Here is a 22,836-nt window from a genome sequence, read left to right on the forward strand (position 1 = left end):
TCCTCCAACAGAAAGAGAGTTTGCCTGAGGGTTGCAAAGTTTCCATAACCATAGTTGGGACAACATATATCCTTTACAGAAGGCAAATGAAGGATCAGAGCGGAGGCCAGCAGACACCAGGTACTGAGGTGCCAATGCCTCTTGGTGTTTTTGTGAACCCCAAAGTGGAGGTGTTCTACTGTTCTTGTCCTTAACAGGTGAACATGAGACAAATCAGAGCAGGGGGACTGGAAACATGGAGATAGTCAGGACAATGCTCTTCTTTTACTAGGTTTTATTAGGAGTGGTGGATACGATGCACAGGAAAGATTGGAAGATAAAAACCTTCATTTTACAAAGTTGACAGGGCAAAAACTGGACATTTTAGTATTACGCTATGAAATAATCCACAATGAAAGCCTTAATAAAGGATTGGGTTGGGGAGGTAGATGGCTCATACCTGAAAAGGGGACATAGTTCAGAAATATATGGAGAGGAAAGCTAAAATTCGGATCATAATCAAAAGGTTTGATGGGTAAATTAAGGATCTAACATTCAGCCTTACATACTGAACCACCAGAGGTAGAGTTACTGCTGATTTCCCACCCTCTTGAGACTCATGCTTGAAACCAGCGGTAGGAATGGCAAGTGTTGCTGACAGTGAAGTCATAAAATCCACAGAGGCTGCCGGGCACGGTGGCTCATGCCTGTAATCCCAGCACTTTGGGACACCGAGGCGGGCGGATCACAAGGTCAGGAGATTGAGACCATCCTGGCTAACATGGTGAAACCCCGTCTCTATTAAAAATACAAAAAATTGGCTAGGCATGGTGGCAGGCGCCTGTAGTCCCAGCTACTGGGGAGGCTGAGGCAGGAGAATGGTGTGAACCCGGGAGGCGGAGCTTGCAGTGAGCCGAGATCGTGCCACTGAACTCCAGCCTGGGCGACAGAGTGAGACTCCATCTCAAAACAAAACAAAACAAACCCAGAGAAGGCAAGGGAAGCCTTGCCTGGCAAGTCTGGTAATGCCAGCTGGGTTTTAAGTTACACTGACCTCAACATGCCCATGCAGTCCTGAGTAAGACAACGGACTGGGGAGGACATGGGAATCCCCTTCAGTATTGGTAGGAAACCTGTCACCTCCCCATACTTGCTCCTGGATCTCTTAAAGACCTCAAACCAATCTGCTTTGGAATCTTGCCTATGGGTTTTATGCATTTCACTTCTAGGAGGAATAGGTCCCAGAGATTTCCTCCTCTTCTTACCTGTTCTGCTCAGAAATGTCTTTGCATAGTCTGGGTCATAGATATAGAAAAATGCCTGAAAGGGCCCAATCCAGAAAGGGAAGGCACGAGGGTATTTTTCAATAATTTCCTCAAGCTTCTCCATGTTATCATCCTGAATAAACTGCAGTGAAAAAAGTAAAAGTTAGACAGCCAGCCAGGCTGGACCTGTCCCCTCTTACAGACACAAGCTGAATTCAAGTGACAAGGTCACACAAGCAGAGGAGCCTGAGACTTTTCTGGAAGTGACATAACATGCTTTCTTTGGAACTTCTAAACCTGGGGGATAATTCTCTAAACAAAGTTAGTGTATTTATCTTCTCAATATTAATATAACCTGTACCCCCAGACCAAGTCACTGTTGAATGACATTTACTGTGAACTCTTGTCCCAGTAAAGGGTGAGCCGAGTCACACTCTCTGCCTCACTTGCCAACATCACACACTCAGACTGGAGTGGGATCTGGAAGCTAAAAGATGTATTTCCTAAGTGGGAAACTAACAGTTACTAAATGGGGCATGACCCTACATCCAGCTCACCATTTCTTCTCCCTGTTCCTCTCTGTAATTATGCACCACTGATTGTTTCTCATGACTTAGTAGTAAATGCTTCTCTCTAAAAAATTGTCAACTCTATCTACAAAGAAAATCCAAATTCTCCTCCCAACAACAGAAGGTCTATTTACACAGATGTGTGAAGCTTAAAGCCAACTCAAATACAAAACTTTCAGCTTCCAACATTTACAAATGAGAGTGCAAATACTACCACCGTAGAAGGACTTTTTGCTTTTAGAAGCAGATGAGTAATGGGTCACTTAAATTGTTTCTCTAAATCACTGAGAACAAGATTCATTTACATTTGCTTCTTGTGTAAAGTGGAGGGCACCCACACGTGTGTGTTTTGGTGTGCCCATCTATACACTTGAGCATGATGATGGGAGTGCCCAGCTGCAAAGTAATCTGAAGGCTGCCAGATTTTTCCTCATGTGACCAATCACACGGTATCTGCTGCAGGATGGTTTGTTCTCATCCTCAGGAGAGGTGGACAACTCTGGCTCCCATTTTTCTCTGTTATCATTTAGCAATTTTAACCCATAAAGTGCTCTCTGGATAGTTCAAGGCCACTGAAAGGTTGAGACTCTTGAAATCTAGTTTCTAAAATACTGCACTCTTTTTTGCTAATGTTGCCATAATCAAGCCAGTGATAAGCGCCCACTATCCAGAGTAGTGGTTTTCAACAATGTGAATATTTTTTCATTTATTCATTCACAAACAATAAACACACAAGTATTTACTGAGTGTCTATCACATGTACCAGGTGGTAGAGATACAGAGAAATACAAGAAAGACAAGGCCTTTGCCCTCATGGAAATTATAAACTAATATGACAATTGTTTGTTTAGGTAAAAAACTTTCATAAATACCCCAGCCACATGGAAGTATTTCATTATACTTTTTAAACTCCTGACTAGACAAAAAGGACAGAAAACTATTGTGAATCCTGTACTATATTTAATTTATATTTTTCATCCCCAGAGAAGCATCTAAATATACTTGAAAATGGGTACTACATATATTTAGTAAACATTGTTCAGAAATGTTCAGAAAATGCAGAGTGCCCCCAAATAGCAACAGCTAACATTTATCAAGCACTGCTATGAACTAGGTGCTGCTAAATGCTTTCCATGTTTTATGTTATTTAATATTTACATCAAGAATCCTATGAAGTAGATATAATTACAATCCCTATTTTACAGATGAGGAAATTGAGCCCTACAGACTAGGTTAAATGATCTGTCCAAGTGTGTACAGCTGGCAACCAGTAATGAGGATTCAAACTCCAGTTTAACTCTGGAGCCCAAGTGCTTTATACTACTTAGCTACAAAGATGCTCTCTGCAGTACATCCAAGTACACACACAGACACACACACATACAAACACATACACTTGCATATATACATCGTAGGTCCCATATGTTGGCTGAGATTCAGTGACCTATTGAATAAATGTCAAACCTTACCTGGCCTACTCTATGTAGTAAATTGATCTTTGAATAAATAAATTTTCTCAGCACCTAATATGTTTATGCATTCAACAAAAGATTTACTGAGCACCTATTATGCACCAGGAACTGTACCTTGCACTAGGTTTATAGTGGCAAACAAAGACCCTCCCTCTCACAGATTTTATACTGTAGTTAGTGGTGGATAATAAACGAACAAGCAAAAGAGTATACAGTATAGTGTCAGAGACTGATAAGGGCCAAGATAATAATAATAGGGTTGGAGATAGAGAGTACTAGAGGTCCTATTTTAGTCTGAATGGTCAGGGCAAGCGTCTTTTAGGAGGTAACATTTGTTCAAAGGCCTGAATAATGTGCAGGGAGAGCAATACAACCACAGACGTGCATGTTCAAAGCTCTGAGGGAGGAATATCCTTGGGATGTCTGAAGAATACTGAGAAGGCCTGTATTACTAAGAGTAAGGAATGAAATTTCTCATCTTGTATGGAATTTCCCCTACACACACTTGATCCTTCTGTAACCTTACGACTATACTTAAAATGTTACTGTCTTTAGACAGAAGGAATAAGTTGCCGTGTTCAATAGCACTGTTAACAATAATTTATTGCATATTTCTGAAGAGCCTGAAGAGAAGATCTGAAATGTCCCAAACACAAATAAATAATAAACGTTAGAAGTGATGAATACCCTAAACACCCTGATTTGATCACTGCACATTATATGCATGTATCAAAATATCACAGGTACTCCATAAATATGTACAGCTATTATGTAGCAATAAAATGTTACTGACTATGTAAAATAGTTTCACCTTTTGAGCCTTAGAGACTAGATTTCCTTGTGACTTAGGTGAGTCACCACAAGGATCCAGATCTGAGTAAATGGGGAGGGTTGGTAATATTAGTTTGATAGGTCTGTCACCTCTAATCTGAAAAATTCTGATAGAAACCTCTCGACAACAGAAAAAATAACTTAGTGACAGTCAAGAGCGAATATGGACTCTAAAACACTATGAATGCAATAAATAATCTGAAATGAAATTAAGACACAAGAGCTTCAAAAAGAATGAAACAAATAAATTTAGCAAAAGAAATGCAAAATGTATACTTCGAAAAATACAAAAACATCATTAAAAAAATTAAAGAAAGCTGGGCGTGGTGGCTCACCCCTGTAATCCATTCACTTTGGGAGGCCGAGGTGGGTGGATCATGAGGTCAGGAGTTCAAGACCAGCCTGGCCAGTATGGTGAAATACCGTCTCTACTAAAAATACAAAAATTAGCTGGTGTGGTGGCGTGTGCCTGTAGTTCCAGCTGCTCAGGAGGCTGAGGCAGGAGAATCGCTTGAACCCGGGAGGCGGAGGTTGCAGTGAGCCGGGATTGCACCACTGCACTCCAGCCTGGGTGACAGAGCAAGCCTCTGTCTCAAAAAAAAAAAAAAAAGACGACCTACATAAATGGAAAGGCTTTCTGTGTTCATGGATCAGAAGACCTAATATTGTAAAGGTGGCAATAATCCCCAAACTGATCTACAGATTCAATGTAATCCCTAGCAGAACCCTAGCTGGTTCCTTGTAGAAATTGATAGGCTAATTCTAAAATTTACATAGAAACCCAAGGATTCCAAATAGCCAAAATAACCTTGGAAAATCACAAAGTAGGGGGACTCATACTTCCTGATTTCAAAGCTTACTACAAAGCAACAGTAAAGCAGTGTGGTATTAGCATAAGAATAGACATATAATTTATTTATAATTTTTAATTTTTGTGGATACATAGGTGTATATATTTATGGAGTAAATGAGATGTTTTTGATACAGACATGCAATGTGAAACAGGCACATCATGAAGAATGGGGTACCCATCCCCTCCCTTCAAGCATTTATCCATTGAGTTGCAAACAAGCCTATTGCACTCTTTATTTAAAAATGTATAGTTATTATTGACTACAGCCTCCCTGCTGTGCTATCAACTAGTAGGTGTTATTCACTCTTTCTATTTTTTTTGTACCCATTAACCATCCCTACCTCCTCCCCTAGCTCCCCACTACCCTTCCTAGCCTTTGGTAACCATCCTTCTACTCTCTATGTCTGTGAGTTAGGATAGACATACAGATCAATGGATTAAAATTGAAGATTCAGAAATAGACCTTGACATATATGGTCCATAGATTTTTGACAAGGATGCCAGAACAATTCAATGGAAACAACAGACGACACAGTATCCATGAGACAGTAGAGATACATAACACAGGACAGCAACAATGGGGAGCCCTAGAACAGTATCTCCACACCAAGCTTAAAGAACAACCAGTCCAGACTGGAAAAGGAGGAGAGGTCTGTGGGAAAAACATCTCCAGAAAAACGAACAGATTATTTGACATGTTTGCATTCTTGGAAATATTATTTAGATGTGTTTGACAGATCTATTAGAGCATTTGGAAAAAACTACTGACAGATATTGAAAAATGAAGCAGATTAGAAAAGGAAGAAGTTAACAATATTGTGGGGGTGGGGGAAAGTTCTATGAGAAAATAAATAAAATGCAAGAGGACCTTTAGATCAGCAGTAAATAACATTTGCATAATAAAAATAACACAAATAGAGGTTTTTCTATTTAACTAAAAAATACAATACAATATAGTTATTGGGACAGTGGAAGATGGTGTAAGTGATTTCCTCATAAAGAAGTTCATAGATGGATGTTGTCTTAGTACATTTGTGTTGCTGTAAAGGAACACCTGAGGCTGGATAATTCATAAAGATGATTATATGCGTTACAATTCTACAGGCTGTACAGGAAGCATGGCATTGGCATTTGCATCTGAGGAGGACCTCAGACTGCTTCCACTCATAGTGGAAGTGAACAGGAGCAGTTGTGTGCAGAAATCACATGGTGAGACAGAGGAAGAGGGGGGGAGTAGGTGGCAGGTGCTTTTCAACAATCAGTTCTGGGGGGTGAAGAGGGACTGAGAGAGTGAAAACTTATGAAGGAGACAGCTGCACCAAGACATTTATGAGGGATTCATCCCAATGACCCAAAGATCTCCCATCAGATCCCACCTCCAACATTGGGAATCAAATTTCAACATGAGGCTTGGTGGGGACGAACAAACCATATCTAAACCACAGCAGATGTCTAAACTTATTAAAGTAATAGATGCAATATAGTAATATTATTTTACAAGTAAAGATTTAAATACCAGAAAAAAACGATGAAGGGGTTGAAAGTGGTTGCTTTAGGTAAGAAAGACTAGAAAGTGGGGGAAACCAAAGGATCATGCAGTAGCTCTGCTGGAATGCCTTCCCCACACCACCCAACCATCCTTTAAGACTCTGCTCAGTCCTTCACAGACTTTCCTTCCTCCTCTAGGCGGAGATGTATACTTTCCTGCGATGGATATTCCCTTGTCTCTGGGCCTCTAGTAAAGCACACATTGCCTTAAATTTTCATTTTCTCTCTGTGGCCTAAGTCTGCACCTGACTTGGGAGGTGCAGGGAAGGCACTTAGCTTCTCTTTGTAATCTTAGTACCTACCACACAATTGCCACTCAAGAGTCGGTTGAATGAATAAAAATCTCAATTAGGGGTGCGAGTGGATTTAAAAGACAGGAGAGACCAAAAGCTAACAGTCTCCCTTTACAAATTTCCATCAATCAGTATTTCCTGAGCGGCTGGCTGGGGCTGCTCCTTACTTCACAAGAATCTTAGGAAAAGAAAATTGTCTCTGGTTAAAATGGACTAAGGGTGCCAACAATTGGGATCGATTTTGCATATTTTCTGCAATTAATAAGTTATTTAGAATAACATGCTATTTTTAAAGCAACACATGTGGAAGGCTTGGTGAAGCAGGGAGAGACAGACCTGAGTTACACCTCGCTTCCTTTTTCCATATTCAGGTTCTTTAAATAGGTCTCTCCCAGCCCCCAAAGCTTCCTCTTTAGTGACCTTTCCCTGTGGGGCTGCGGGAAAGCAAGTCTCCAGAGCAAGGAAAAATGATGCTGAGAGCCACGGGCCGAGCTGGAAAGGCCAGTGCAAGCCGAAGGGTCCCCAGGGATGGAAGGAAGCAGCCGTCTCTCCGCAGGCCGGGCTCCTCTGCCGCATCCTCCTCCGCCCATCCCTCCGCCCTCCCATCTACCTTCTGGTGCCCAAGGAACCAGTGGGTGGGGGGCGTTGGGAAGGCGCGCAGGTCCCGCAGCAGCCTCTGCCTCCGCAGGTAGAGCTTAATGGTCTGCAGTAGCCCCAGGGCCAGGCAGAACACGAACGCCAGGTAAAAGGGCCGCGCCCAGCGCGTCTCCAACCAGGAGAATTCCATGGCTCTGCGCAGCACCGAACGCCGGCGGTTTCCGGGGGCGCGGGAGAGGATGCGCTTTCTCCCGCCGGGGGCTGGCGTAGGGTCGCGCAGCCCACCGCCTCTCTGGGCTCTCGCGAAGCTTCCGACTCGCGGGAGGGGAAGGGCAGTGGGAGGGGCAGCTCAGACCTGAGGAGAGGAGGCAGGCTAGCGTGCGGGATTTCTAGCCGGTTACCAAAGCGCGCACGCTTGGTTCAGTCCAACTGCTTTTGCGTTCCTGGAGCTTTCTCTTTTAAGTCGAACAGTTTTCAGTCACGGGATATGAATTTATATTGTAAAATAATGCCAAAGCTGAGGTCATTGTTTTTCTTCCTTATCAAAATTAATAAATGGCTGTGCAAGAGATTTTCTTTCCAATTCTCGCATTCTACCAAAATTCCCAGGGGGTAGAGGTAGCGGGAGGTGTACGATCATTATTCCTTTATCCTGTGGCCTGCCTAGTGGTGTTCCAGTAAATAGTTTACAACTAGTTTCCACCCTGATTCCCAGCGTGTACCAACATGCACCATGAGCTAGTTCAAGCTGCCGATACGAGGGCACCGAACACTGAACGGGGAAGATATGCACAGTAGCGTACCGTTATCTAGTAATTCCACTATACAGGTAGAGTCAGGGCCTGCTACATAATTTATGAATCCCAGTGCAAAATGAAAATGTGGGATGAAAACTTTATTAACAATTCTAAGATGACAGAGCATTAAACCGAGCATATGCCCTTCTGGGTTCAGAGCCTCGTGTGGCTGCTCGGGTCCCTTGCCCATGAAGGGCTGCCTCTAGATGCCAGAGACATAAAGTCGAGTACAGATAACAGAAAAATGTAGTAAAAATAATTTGGAAGTGATGGTTTTAGTATTTATAATCTATCAGGTGGTGAAGTAGGATCTAACAGGCCTGACTTCCCAAGCTGCTGTCTCTCCGCACCTCCCCGTCCCAGCAATCTTTATAGGCATTGCCCACATTTGATTCATTTATTCATTGATTTACGCTAAGACAGGCATATGTTAGGTGTTGATTGACAGCCCTGAACAATAAACCCAATCTCTGCTACAATTCCCTGTTCTCCCTATCACTGCCTCTCCCCCACCTCCCCACCCCCCACCCCCATTTCCTTAAGCCTATGCTCCACTCTCTGGGGTCAGATTATATTTGTCAGGTAAGTGATTAACGCAGGCTCCAGGGGTGGTGACTTCATCCGGACCAAGTTTGTCCTGGCCCCTTGCATGTTCCATTAAGCCACACACAAGTGTTTCTGCTCCTTCTTTCCCAGACTTCCCTACTTCCTACCTAATTCCAACCCTCAACTAGATGTTGTTGTTTGACAGGGTCTCAGAATCCTCTGGCTTACACAGCTTCTTCTGGGTAACTCACGGCATTTCGGCTTTGCATATTATTCCTTTATGCCCTATTCCTTCCCCAAATTACGATGGTTGTATGGTGGCCCTCATATGATCTCATGGTGATAGGGCTGAAGACCTCAGATCCATGCTCTGCCCCAGAGCTGGTTTCAATTTTGTGATATCTTGCCTGGTCTGGTCCTTGGGTTCTTCATGCAACTGAGGAATAGTATGTGTGGTTGGTGACCTTCTAGTGAGTTCTCTTGGCAGAGTCAGAGCTTGCTGGTGGTGTGACTCCCTCAGAGGCTTGGACAGTTCCATGCAGTTACTCTTCTGCTCCAGGGCCAGTTGCCCCTGTCCAGCACCATTCCATGTGCTTCCAGGGGTAACAAAGGAACTCTGGAACTTGTGCACTATATTTAGGAGCCTAAGAGAGGCTTGAAGGTGTTGAAGAGGCTTGAAGTTCAGGCCTTCTCTGCTTCACTGCCATTTTCACTCTGGTTTCTCCAAAAAAAAGACGCAAGGTAAAATCCCCTGTGCTCTCAAGTTGCCCTTCACTCTATCTAAACCCCAATCCCAGGATTTTAGCCTACAGGGGAAAAATTAGATACTCTCTTGACCACCCAACCTCTGCCACTTTTTGCTTCAGTCCACCAGGCTGCAAGAGGTGGGTTTTCCCCACAACCTGCATTTCATGTGGTAGAAAATATCCTTATGTTATTGCTTGTGTTTTTGCTATCCCTGGTGGAGAATAAAGTTCTGTAGTCTACTCCAACAGGGCATGCTAATGGGAGAGAAAGGAATTTAGAAAATTATTTATTCTGGCAAAAGACTGACTTTTGATACTTGCTACAACTCAAAGATATGATTCTGGAGACCAAAAACAAAGCAGTGCCTCCTTCCTTTTTTGGCATTCCTGCACAAATATCTACTGAATTGAATTTTCTTGGCTACAGTACAGGGAATTGGAGATACCAAAAAAATCCCATCAACATGGATAGTGGTGCCTCTAGATGGAAATAAGCCCCATGAGACTCCCAGAAGGAGGCTTGTGCCTCTACCAATGCTCATCTGATGGCTACTTCCACGTCAGACACGAGAGACAAGAAATGAAGGTCATTGAGGAGCTGCTTCAATCCTACACACAGCCCAAAGAAAACCATACATTTGTCTACAAACAGGGCAGTGCAAGGTAACCTTTGACTGAAATTATGATAATTCAGTATGGCAACCTATGTCTTTGATCCATTAAAATGTGGAAGTATATTATTACTTAATAATGAATGAATTTTAAGACAATGGAACCATGGCGATAAAAGTCTAGAAGTTTGTGGAACTGTATCCCAGGATAGTAATGCAGCCCACCAATGGGGGATTCCAGAGATTTACTGTTCTCTGATTTGCTCATGTGCTCAGTTAGTAAACATGGGCTGAACATTTACTGTGTCCCAGGCGCTGTGCTGGGCACATGCTGGGAGCTCAATGCACAGGGGAGACAAGGGTCACTTAAGTACTTTTAAGGTAGCTATCACAGAAAGTGATGCTGATATCCTTGCCAGACAAAGGAGAGAGTAACGAAATCTGTCCACGCTAGGGGAGACGCAGGTGAGGAGAAAATGTGAAAAAAGTTTTATAACTGAGGAGATGCTTTTATCCATTCATTCATTTACTGAGTGAATATTTATTGAGAACTGACTATGTGCCATGTATCACCCTGAGCCTTGGAGATGTGGCCTTGAACAAAATCAACCTGGCCCTGCCTTCATGTGGCTTAGGGTCTAGTGGAGCTGTGTCTTAAAATGTCAGAAAGTGTCTTCTACATGGACAAAGTGGGAAAGGGCATTCTACATGGTGGAAAAGTAAAATGGCCTGAGCTAACTGGATTGTGGGAGCTCTTTAGCATGGCTAGAGCTTCAAGTCTCAGAGAGAAGGATGGGTGCTAAGACCACATATAGGGTGAAAGTCAGACCATGAGAGCTTGGTAGGCCCAGTAAAGAAATTCACACTTTACTTAAGGCCATGGGAATCCACTGAAAGGATTTAAGGTAGAAAATGACATAGCTAACCAGTAGATTATTCTGAAAGCTACTTGAAATATAATAAGGACAGTTAAATAGTTACTATATCCTCACTAAGTGCCAAGTACAATTCTAAAGTGATTTATTTGTACTCAGTTATTTCTTCTTTCATAATAATCAAGGTACATGTTACCATTATTCCATTTTACCTGTATGAAAACTGAGACACAGATTGTGCAACTTGTCCAAGGACATCAGAGAGTAAAAACTGGTGTCAGGATTTGAATCTAGGCAGTCTAACTCTAGGTCCTGAGACCTTAACATTTATGAGAATAAATTGAGATGTGGAAGGTAGTGGTAAGACTAGAACTAGGGAGATCAGTTCTGATGCTATTGCAATATTCAGATAAGATATGATGGTGGCCTGGACTGGGGTGTTGCAGTGGTGTGGCAGGCCAGGTCTCACTAACACAGGCCTCCATAACAACTGTTTCAGCATTGACTGAATGGTTAAGTTAAATATTAAGAAACTGATAGAGCCAGTGCCCTTATACAAAGGCTGTAATGTAACAAAAGCCCACCAAGAGTTTTGCCTAGGCGTTTCCTGGGCTTTGAAGCATGACCAGATAATGAAAGAATTCTTATCAGGATCCATTTAGGATTAAACAAGTTTTATTGGGAATCTGAAGAAACTCCCCAGGCCTCCACAAACAAGTTTATTGGGGGTCTAAAGGAACTCCACAAACCTCCATGATTTAGCAGGAGACAAGATAAGTGTAATCACCCCAGCACCTGGGCCCATTTATATTAAGTAAATTTACAGAGGCTCCAGAGGAAGGTCTTCAGGACTCAGATCTCAGTTACAGATTAAAAGAAGTTAATCACATATGTCTTTAGATGAATGCACACTTACACATAGACACATAGCTTAGAAGGTATATAATCTCTGAAAAAACTTTGTAATTTTGAGTTTGGTGATATTCCCCAGGCTTTCTTCCTGTAACCAGTTACAGAAATAAAAACTCTCTTCCTCCTCAGTTCATCTGAATCTCATTATTTGGCTGCAAGAATAAGCAACTTGACTCTCGGTTTGGTCTGGGAACAAATTTGGTGAGGCAGCCAGGAGCCACTGGGACGGTGCTGTTTTCAACCGTCAGCGGCTTGTGATGAAACAGTCTTCAGGAGGATCCCAGCAGCTGCTGGGTGAGAGTTTCCCAGGGATCCCTCCTGAGGGCTGTCCCATGTGCAAAATTGCATGTCCCTCCCACCATTGGGAAAGAATGGAGATCAGGGGTGAATATGCTGGAAGGGTTAGTTAATTGGATTGTATGCCAGGAGTCTGTTGCTTTCCTATCTGGGCTTGTTAAGCCACTTGTCTGGTACCACCAGGGGAGCAATAAGGCTTGCTCATACACCCACTTTGCATTTTGGTTAAGATCAGGTTTTGTGTTGGTTTTGAGTCTGTTCTGCCTGAATGCACTCCCCCTGGTGTTTGTCTGAATTCTGTCTCCACTTGTTTGTGTATCTGTCTTGTCTCTTTTGATACCATGTAAGCTTGAATATAAGAGGTGTCAGGTCCATCCCTGCTGGGAGCCCTCTGGGAAGGAAAAAGGTTTTTTTAAAGGAGCTCAATGATTAAAAGTCAGCTTAATTAAAAGGTAACATCTAAGATGTGTATATGTGTGTGTGCATGTGCATGTGTTTGTATTAAAAGGCCTTCATATTTTTGTTTTTTCTCTTCTGGGACCTTGTCTTTTTTGAGCAAAAGTTTTTTTCTTCTCAGTTGTCTGAATTGTGTTTTTCTTATTAATAGCTGTTGCAACAGAGGCTACTCTTGGTTTTTTTTTTTTTAAAAAAAGATGTCATTTAGACACTTAGAAATGTCTTTGTTTGAAAAAAAAAGTTTAGTGCACTATAAAAGCATCACATGGTCTAGTCTGATAGTAATTCTCCCTTTTTGAAAACCCAAGATTCAGTGTGGGGGCTCTGGCCAGAGCTCAAAGATCCAATTAAAAGATAGGCAGTCCCTGTCTAAATAAAATTGGTCTCCTAATATAGTCCTATAATACATTTCTATAATTTTATGTTTGATCTGGCATCCATCTTTAATCTCCCTCTAGCACCAGCAGGCTTTTTCTCATTGTACTTTGAGATGTAAATCTTGCCATCTGATTTTTCACCTAAAAGTTGTTTCCTTCAATATGCAGATTTAGGGCATCTATAAAATGTACTTCTATTGTCATGCCTAATATGTCTATGTATTTATGTGTTGTATACACAATGTTTCACTACTGAAAATATAAAAAAAGCTCTAATTAATTGGATTAAAGAAAATTAAAGGTGCCTAAATCAAATACTTTAACAGAAAAAAGACTAGTCAAATGCTTTTTTAAGATTATATGACTTAAGTAAAATATTTAATAAATAAGCTGACTTTAAAAGTATTGGTAAAGTAATAATAGAAATGTCTTAGGAATTGCCAGCATACATTTTTGTTTGCATTTGTTGATCGAGAAACTTCATACTTATCCCTGCCAAATACTATAAGGTGTCAAAACTTGGCATAGAGGTTACAAAACTATAAACTCAGCCCCAAACAGAATGATCTTTGCTTTTGTAATTTTTAATAGATAAAACATTAATATTGTTTTAATAAATATAGATACATCTTAAATTCTTTGGTAAAATGCCATAACTCCTAATCTTGTGGCTTTAGGCAGTCTAGTCCACAAGCATGAAGGAGGTTTGTTCTGGGAAAGGACTGTTACCATATTTGTTTCAAAAATAAATATAAACTAAGTTAATGAACAAGAACTTCTTGGAGGTTAGAAGCAAGATGAAGTCAGTTAGGTCAGAACCTTTTCACTGTCTCGGTTATAATTTTGCAGTGGCAGTTTCATAACTTTAAATAATGGCTATCACAGTTTTCATAAATAATCTAAGTAAACAATTAAATTAATGAGGTAAATGCAATGGAATAAATACTCACAAATAAACTTGTCATAATTTAGAATCTAAACTTATATTAAATTACATAATAGATATTTATTTGGATATTTTCCAATAAAAATATATTGTGGGAAAACATTCTTTCTAAGATGGTGTCCCTTTTTAAAGGTAAATAATTTTTGTCTAATTCAAAGCTTATTTAAAGATTATCTAGAAAACAAGGCAAAAGGAACCAGGAAATAAGAGAGATATAAAGAAAGTTATAAAAAATAAAAAGGTATTTTTTAGTAAAACAGCTTAAAGAAAAATAATTTTATATGAAAGAGAATCTTGTGTGGTAAATTTAGTGCTAGAATAAAATGATAGGTTGTTTTAGAAAGAGGGATGGTTAGAACAAGTCAAGAAGTCCAAGCATGTCATAGATGGTCTGTGTAAGTCATGAAAGAATTTATGAAAGGGAATTTATGTAAAATTGTTGTACAATTTAAAGGTAATTAGGCCTCCTAAATGCTTCAAAGAATGCCACTATGATTTTTAACTGCACAATTTGCCTGGTTTATGCTTAGGTAAGATGTGGGACACATTGAATTTGATGCTGGAAAGAGTCGGACCTTATCTGTACTCCTGTCTGGGTCCTAGGCTCCACATCTAGTACATAATTAAAATCCCAAACTTACCAAAGTTTTCACCAAAAATAAAGGTTGCTGAGAGTTAACAGTGTAACATGTGTCTGAGACTACTAAAAAAATAATTTTACATACAGGATGTGTAAGAAAAGGAAAACATACTTTTGGTAAAAAGATTATAAGAAGGTATGGGAATGTGGATTTTTTGCCTAAATTAAAAGGTTAAAGGATTGTTTTACATTAGATAAAACAAAGCTAAGGGTTTAAGCAAGTTGCAGAAGGTTTATGAGAAAATTAATTGTAAAAGAAATTCTATGTGTAAACATATTGGCTAATGTTAAAGTGGAATTTTTCAGTTTTTCCATAAATTGAACATTAACATAAATGCACAGTAGGTTTCTCTTAGAGCATTAACCTGCTCTTTAACAAGAACCTTTTGTAAAGGATTACAAAAGATTTATGAAAATCTTACCTTATGGTCAAACATTAAAATTGGGTAAATATGTCTATAAGGTTTTATTAAAAATTCGGCTTAACATTTAATAGCACCCAAATGTAAACGTAAAATTTGGCTTATTTGGTACAAAATCATACAGGAAGCATTGTCAAGTATAAAATGGTGTTTGGCTTTTTTGGGCTATATTTGTATAAATGTATTATTGGTATGTGTTCCAAATTATGGGAAACTTCTATAATTCTGCTGTATCTTAGTGTAAATTATCAGTAATAATTATAATTGTTATGATAAATTATTTTGTGCCACAGAGGTAACAGATTTCATTGTCAATTGTGTTTTTAACTATGACTACCCTAAAACTTAAACTTCAGAAGAAAATAGCAGCAACCTATTTATATGTGTTGCTGTTGCATATTGTTATGTTTCAGCAGGTATTGCCTCTAAGCCCCTGAAACAGGGAGTACTACTGGGAACAGGTCAACCTCTTCCACTCCAACGCTGCATTCAGTGCTCCATAATGTTGACTCCCTCTCAGCAGGATGTAGCCAGAAAGATTACTACACCCCATCTCACTAAAATTCTCATGATGACTAAATATACAAACATGATAGAAATCATGCAGAAATTGACAGTGGAGATTGTGGCAAGTCAGGTCTTACTAACATAGGCCTCTGTAACAACTCTTTCAGCACTGACTGGTTAAGTTACATATTAAAAACTGATAGAGCTAGTGCCCTTATACAAAGGCTGGAATGTAACAAAAGCCCACCAAGAGTTCTATAGAAGGCATATAAGCTCTGAAAAATCTTTGTAATTTTGAGTTTTTCTGGTGATATTTCCTAGGCCTTCTCCCTGTAACCAGTTACAGAAATAAAAACTCTCTTCCTCCCCAGTTCATCTGTATCTCATTATTGGGCCACAAGAATAAGCAGCCTGACCCTCAATTTGGTCCAGGGACAGTGGTACAGACAAGCAAGAATGAATGAGAGAGACATTGGAGTGTGTTTTTGATGGGAGTTGATCACTGGATGTAGGCATAGTAGGAAAATCTAGGGCAATCCCTATGTTATGTGAACCCCCAACATTTGAGACAGGTCACAGTTAATTTAAAAAGTTTATTTTGCCAAAGTTGAGGATGTGCACCCATGACACAGCCTCAGGAGGTACTGATGACATGTGCCCAAGGTCATCAGAGCACAGCTTGGTTTTGTACATTTTAGTGAGATATGAGACATCAATCAACATATCTAAAATTGAACATTGGCTCAATCTGGAAAGGTGGGACAACTTGCCAAAGGGAGGGGACTTCTTGGTCACAGGTAGGTGAGAGACAAGTGGTTGCATTCTTCTGAGTTTCTGATTAGCCTTTCAGAAGAGGGCAATCAGATATGCATTTATCTCACTGAGCAGAGGGATGACGTTGAAACCAATAGGGTGGCAGGTTTGCTCTAAACAGTTTGCAGCTTGAATTTTCCCTTTAGCTTAGTGCTTTGGGGGCCCAGGATATTTTCCTTTCACAGTTTCTGTTCACTGAGATAGAAAAGGCAAGAAGAATCTATCTTCCGCAATCCCACCCCCATCACCATCCCCTGCCCTATGTGTCTTTTGCTCTTCTCAAAGTGTTCCTCAAAAACACTTTTTGTCTATTTCTCACATATTTCTTTAACCACCAGCCTACAGGAATCTATCTCATGAACAATTAAAGCCTTGGTTTTTATGCCTCTCATTTGATACTTCACCCTGTTTTCGTTTGTCATTCATTCCACAGTCAGAAATTCTAGGAGAACGATTTGGAGATTCCTCAAAAAACTAAAAATAGAGCTACCATATGATCCAGCAATTCCACTGCAGGATATACACCCCAAAGAAAGGAAATCAGTATATCAAAGAGATATCTGCACTCCTATGTTTGTTGCAGCACTGTTTGCAATAGCCAAAATTTGGAAGCAACCTAAGTGTCCATTAACAGATGAATGGATAAAGAAAATGTGGTGTAAATACACAATGGAGTACTATCAGCCATAAAAAAGAATGAGAGCCTGTCATTTGCAACAATGTGGATAGAACTGGACATCACTATGTTAAGTGAAACAAGTCAGGCACAGAAAGACAAACATCACATGTTCCCACTTACTTGTGGGATCTAAAAATCAAAACAATGGCACTCATAGAGATAGCGAATAGAAGGATGATTACCAGTTGGGGGTGTAGGGGAACCAAAAAATAGGAAGAATGAATAAGACCTAGTATTTAATAGCATAACAGGGTGACTGTAGTCAATAACAATTTAATTGTACTTTTAAAAATAACAAAAGGGTATAATTGGATTATTTGTAACACAATAAATCCAATTTACATGATGTGATTATTATGCATTGCATGCCCATGTCAAAACATCTCATGTAGCCCATAAATACATACACCTACCATGTGGCCAGAGGCTTATGCCTGTAATCCCAGGGAGGACAAGGCGGGTGGATCACGAGGTCAGGAGATCAAGACCATTCTGGTTAACATGGTGAAACCCCGTCTCTACTAAAAATACAAAAAATCAGCCAGGCGTGGTGGTGGGCACCTGTAGTCCCAGCTAATCAGGAGGCTAAGGCAGGAGAATGACATGAACCCAGGGGGCAGAGCTTGCAGTGAGCTGAGATTGTGCCACTGCACTCCAACCTGGGTGACAGAGTGAGACTCTGTCTCAAAAAAAAATAAATAAAAATAAATAAATAAATAAAAAAAATCCTGTACAGCTTCCTACCTTATCTCTTTGCATATTCAGCTTATCTTCCTAATTAGTTTTTAAAACACCATGATGGTTTAAACTTTTTTTTTTTTTTTTTATTTCTTGAATTCTGCCTGGTGCCCGTCTTTGAGCTGGGCACACAATAAATGTTTTATAAACATTTATTTCACTTGAACTAAGGAGACATACCAGGGGTCAGGGAGGTTGAAGAAACAGCAGGGTGAGAAATGTAGAGCAATGACCTACAAAGCAAGTGAGCAATGAAGAAATGAAGATATCCCAGGTCAAGAATTTTGTCTATTAAGAGAATAAGTTTTAAGCTAGAGGGTGGGAAGGTTGGTAAATGGAAGACGAGTAAAGTAAAATGATTGTTATTCTCAAGAGAGTGAGCCTGGTGCTTGTTCCTCATGGAGGTGGCACTAATAGGAAGGATAGAAGGTTCTGAGAGAGGGGCAGTAAGAGAGAAAACACATGGCCGGGGAGGCTGAAGGGGATGAATGGGGCATTGAATAGAATGGATGAGCCAGAAGGGAGGAGGCACAGAAACTTCACAGATGGTCAGTCCTAGCTATGTTTTTAAGACAGTCTTGTTGTGTCACCCAGGTTGGAGTACAGTGGTGCCACCACAGCTTATTGAAGCCTTGACCTCTTGGGCTCAAGGGATCCTCCCACCTCAACCTCCTGAGTAGTCCTAGATATTTTTATGGAAGCATCAAGGTTGGAAAGTGATCACTTCATTCTGCCCCTAATTAACACAGTAGTTTTGGTTTTGAAGGGGTTCAACTGGGAACACAAACACATAATCATAAGAGAAAGAATGGGAGGAGGAAACAGGCAGATTATATCTCCGATGCTGGATAACCTGAGGTTGTTTTAGAGAATCCTAAGGCCTCTTCTGCCATGGCAGGGACAAGGATTCAGAACAGCTGCTATGGTTATTGCTGGGGGCATTGACAAGCAAGCTGTTAAAAGACTTTGGAACCAGTAGAATTTACATAGTAAGTTCCATGCAAAAGGCCACTGGCACATGGTTCCATCATTTTCTCCAGTCAACAGCCTGGAGGTAAGAGAATGGAAAGTTTCAGTAAGGAAGCACAGAGCCAGTTCTTACTCTCACTGTGCTGCATTGTCCCTCCGCCAATGCTGGGAAATACCAGGATACAAAAATGTATCAAAGGTAGGCCAACACACAATCTGGTGGAGAGGACAGATAGATGTGGAAAGCAGTGTTATGGTAAAACGGATTCATGCTACAACTGCACAGACCCACAAGAGTTATCTGGATCTAGTCCTATCATACAGATAAGGAAATGAAGTCCAAAAGTAAAAACAAAAAACAAAAAAAGGCTACCCCTAACCTCCTTCTCTCCAGACTGAGAATTCCAAGGTCACCTTTCCTTTCTCCATGTGACCTATGAGCTATACCACCTGTGCTGGTCTTTCCAGTTCCTTTGAAGGACAGGGCAGTGAAACCTTAAATGTATCCAACAGTGTTACTCTGTTTCATCTCCTCTGAAGGCTCATACTTCTCCACCCAGTTTTTAAAATGTTGGGTGGAGAAGTGTGAACCTCCAGAGGAGATGGAAAAGAGGCAAGCAGAGAGGTGTGAAGGAAACCAGGATCATCCAATGTGAGATACAAAGAGAGAGGCTGAGACACTTGAAACGAAAGATGAATGATGAGTTACAAAACAAAGATAAAGTTTAAAATGTGTTTATTGGAATTCATATCATGGAAGTCAGTTGTAAACTTGGGAAGAGATGTTGAAATGATAGAAACAGAAATCAAAATAAAGTAGGTTGAGAAGAAATTAGGAGGGAAGTAAGGAGCTGTGGAGAAGTGTCAACCACTTTGAAGAGTTTGACTGTGAAAGGAGAGTTGGAATGCTTCTGGATGGGGATCTCAGGGATTTGAGAGTGAAAGAAGGTTAAAGTCTCTCTTCCTCTCTCTATTTCCTATCCCAACCTCACCCCTAATTCCTAGTAAGTGAGGTTGGGATTCATAGTGCAGTCACTGGCCTTGAAGATAGGAGGAAGAAGAAAAGGTTGGGGCAGATGTAGAGTTCCATATTTTGTAGTACTTTAAGCCACAATACAGTATAACACAAAATGCAAATCGCATAAAATCCCATTAAAAATCTCCAGTCATAGACAGTTTTGAATACTAATATTATTTAATTTTACAATGTTAATATGCAGTATCTATTTTCTTTATTAAATATAAATAGGTCAACTCAAAATTATTAAATTTAAGAGTACATTGAGGGCCTGGTGGAGTGGCTCACACCGGTAATCCCAGCACTTTGGGAGGCCGAGGTGGGCAGATCACCTGAGGTCAGGAGTTTGAGACCAGCCTGACCAACTTGGCAAAACCCTATCTCTACTAAAAATACAAAAATTAGCCAGACATGGGGGTAGGTGCCTGTAATCCCAGCTATTTGGGAGGCTGAGGCAGGAGAATTGCTTGAACCTGGGAGGCAGAGATTGCAGTGAACTGAGATTGTGCCACTGCACTGCAGCCTGGGCCACAGAGCAAGACTCCATCTCAGAAAAAAAAAAAAGAGCATATTGAGGTCAACTAAAGTCATTTAAACTTAACCTTCCCCATCTGATGAAAGAGTTTATTTGCTTAACATCAAATTAAATAAATTGCTATTTTGGATAATAAGTTAAACAATTAACTTACTTAATAGTAAGTCAAATGCCTTAAGCAATTCTCATATTTGTCCAACTTGGGCGTATTTCAAAAATAATAATATTGTTTGAACATCACATAAGTAATGTAACGTATGGTGTAACCAACACATCACCTTCTGCCAAGTTAGACTCTTATCTGGAATAATAATAATAATATCAAATAACACTGAACTCTTACTATGTGCCAGGCATCTTACATATGTTCTCCCAAGTAGGCCTCACTATTTTCACTTTACAAATGAGCAAGTTGAAGCCTGAGAAATGAAATACCTTGACCTTAGTCATATGTGGCTCCTGAAGTCTGTCTTCTGTATCACATCATGCCTGCAATGCATCCTAAGACCTCTCCCCTACCACTTTTTGACATTATGCAGACTTATATAGTGAGTCATAAATTTGCCAAAATTTATGGCAACCAGCAGCTCTTGGGGCTGCTTTGCCTATTCAGTAGCCATTCTTTATTCCTTTACCTTCCCAATAAACTTGCTTTCACTTTAAAAATAAACAGCCGGGCGCGGTGGCTCACGCCTGTAATCCCAGCACGTTGGGAGGCCGAGGCGGGTGGATCACGAGGTCAGGAGATCAAGACCATCCTGGCTAACACAGTGAAACCCTGTCTCTACTAAAAATACAAAAAATTAGCCGGGCGTGGTGGTGTGCACCTGTAGTCCCAGCTACTCGGAGACTGAGGCAGGAGAATGGTGTGAACCTGGGAGGCGGAGCTTGCAGTGAGCCGAGATCGCGCCACTGCATTCCAGCCTGGGTGACAAAGTGAGACTCCGTCTCAAAAAAATAAAAAATAAAAGATAAAAAAATAAAAATAAAAATAAACAAACACCACCAACAACAAACTCTGAGTAAACCAGCCACAACAGCCTACCATTGAGAAGATGGCATGGTGCCCTTTCCCCTAGAATGAAACTGAGAGCTGGTAACTACTTATTTATGTGCTGATACAGAACAACAGCAGCAAAATGTAGGAAAAAAATGTTTAAATGTATAGAAACAAGTTAACCAGGAAGACTAAGCAAAGGACTTTATTTTTTGTTAGAGACAATGGGACTTTGGGCAAACTGATTCTTCGACTTGTAATTTTTCAAACATTCACTCCCAAGTACCAGGAAGTAGAAACTATAAGAGCTTACCTACTATGTCACTTTTACATATATTTTATCTTTCAGTCCTCCAGACCACTCTGTGAAATGCAGGACAGTATAAGCCTCATTGCACAAATAAGGACAAATAAGCTAAAAAAACCCTGGTCCCTGGTTCAGTGGGCTCTTGGGTGCTGTTGCAAAGGAACTGGCATGTGTATTATTTCATATCTATGCCAGACCTTTTTTATTTTTCCAGTCTGTTTTTTTTTAATATCGATAGTTTTTTTTTATTATTATACTTTAAGTTCTAGGGTACATGTGCACAACCTGCAGGTTTGTTACATATGTATACATGTGCCATGTTGGTGTGCTGCACCCATTAACTCATTTACCTTACGTATTTCTCCTAATACTATCCCTCCCTGCTCCTCCCACCCCATGACAGGCCCCAGTGTGTGATGTTCTCTACCCTGTGTCTAAGTGTTCTCGTTGTTCAATTCCCACCTATGAGTGAGAACACACAATGTTTGGTTTTCTGTCCTTGTGATAGTTTACTCAGAATAATGGTTTCCGGCATCATCCATGTCCCTACAAAGGACATGAACTCATCCTGTTTTATGACTGCATAGTATTCCATGGTGTATATGTGCCACATTTTCTTAATCCAGTCTATAATTAATGGGCATTTGGGTTGGTTCCAAATCTTTGCTATTGTGAATAGTGCCCCAATAAACATACATGTACATGTGTCTTTATGGCAGCATGATTTATAATCCTTTGAGTATATACCCAGTAATGGGATGGCTGGGTCAAATGGTATTTCTAGTTCTAGATCCTTGAGGAATTGCCACACTGTCTTCCACAATGGTTGAACTAGTTTACAGTCCCACCAACAGTGTAAAAGTGTTCCTATTTCTCCACATCCTCTCCAGCACCTGTTGTTTCCTGACTTTTTAATGATCACCATTCTAACTGGTGTGAGATGGTATCTCATTGTGGTTTTGATTTGCATTTCTCTGATGGCCAGTGATGATGAGCATTTTTTCGTGTGTCTGTTGGCTGCATAAATGTCTTCTTTGGAGAAGTAACTGTTCATATCCTTTGCCCACTTTTTGATGGGGTTGTTTGGCTTTTTCTTGTTAATTTGTTTAAGTTATTTGTGGATTCTAGATATTAGCCCTTTGTCAGATAAATAGACTGCAAAAATGTTCTCACGAAGATGGCCGAATAGGAACAGCTCCAGTCTCCAACTCCCAGCGCGAGTGACACAGAAGACTGGTGAT

General features: G+C 40.5%; 1 protein-coding gene across 2 annotated transcripts in view; it reads right to left on the reverse strand.

Annotated features, from left to right (window-relative positions):
- LOC105515243 (cytochrome P450 4X1) overlaps positions 1 to 22,836 on the reverse strand; it is an 82,703-nt gene that overhangs the window by 19,566 nt on the left and 40,301 nt on the right. The window contains exons 1-2 of one of the 2 annotated variants that reach the window (XM_011947023.1): positions 7,421 to 7,876; positions 1,245 to 1,386 (exon numbers count right to left, since the gene is read on the reverse strand). In XM_011947023.1, coding sequence (XP_011802413.1) covers positions 1,245 to 1,386; positions 7,421 to 7,597 — 319 coding nt within the window. In that variant the 5' untranslated portion in view covers positions 7,598 to 7,876. Of the gene's footprint in view, positions 1 to 1,244; positions 1,387 to 7,420; positions 7,877 to 22,836 lie in introns of those variants that run through there. The other variant, XM_011947030.1, reaches the window with a different exon arrangement.

Source organism: Colobus angolensis, unplaced genomic scaffold (assembly GCF_000951035.1).
Source record: "Colobus angolensis palliatus isolate OR3802 unplaced genomic scaffold, Cang.pa_1.0 Scaffold106, whole genome shotgun sequence".
NCBI lineage: Eukaryota > Metazoa > Chordata > Mammalia > Primates > Cercopithecidae > Colobus > Colobus angolensis.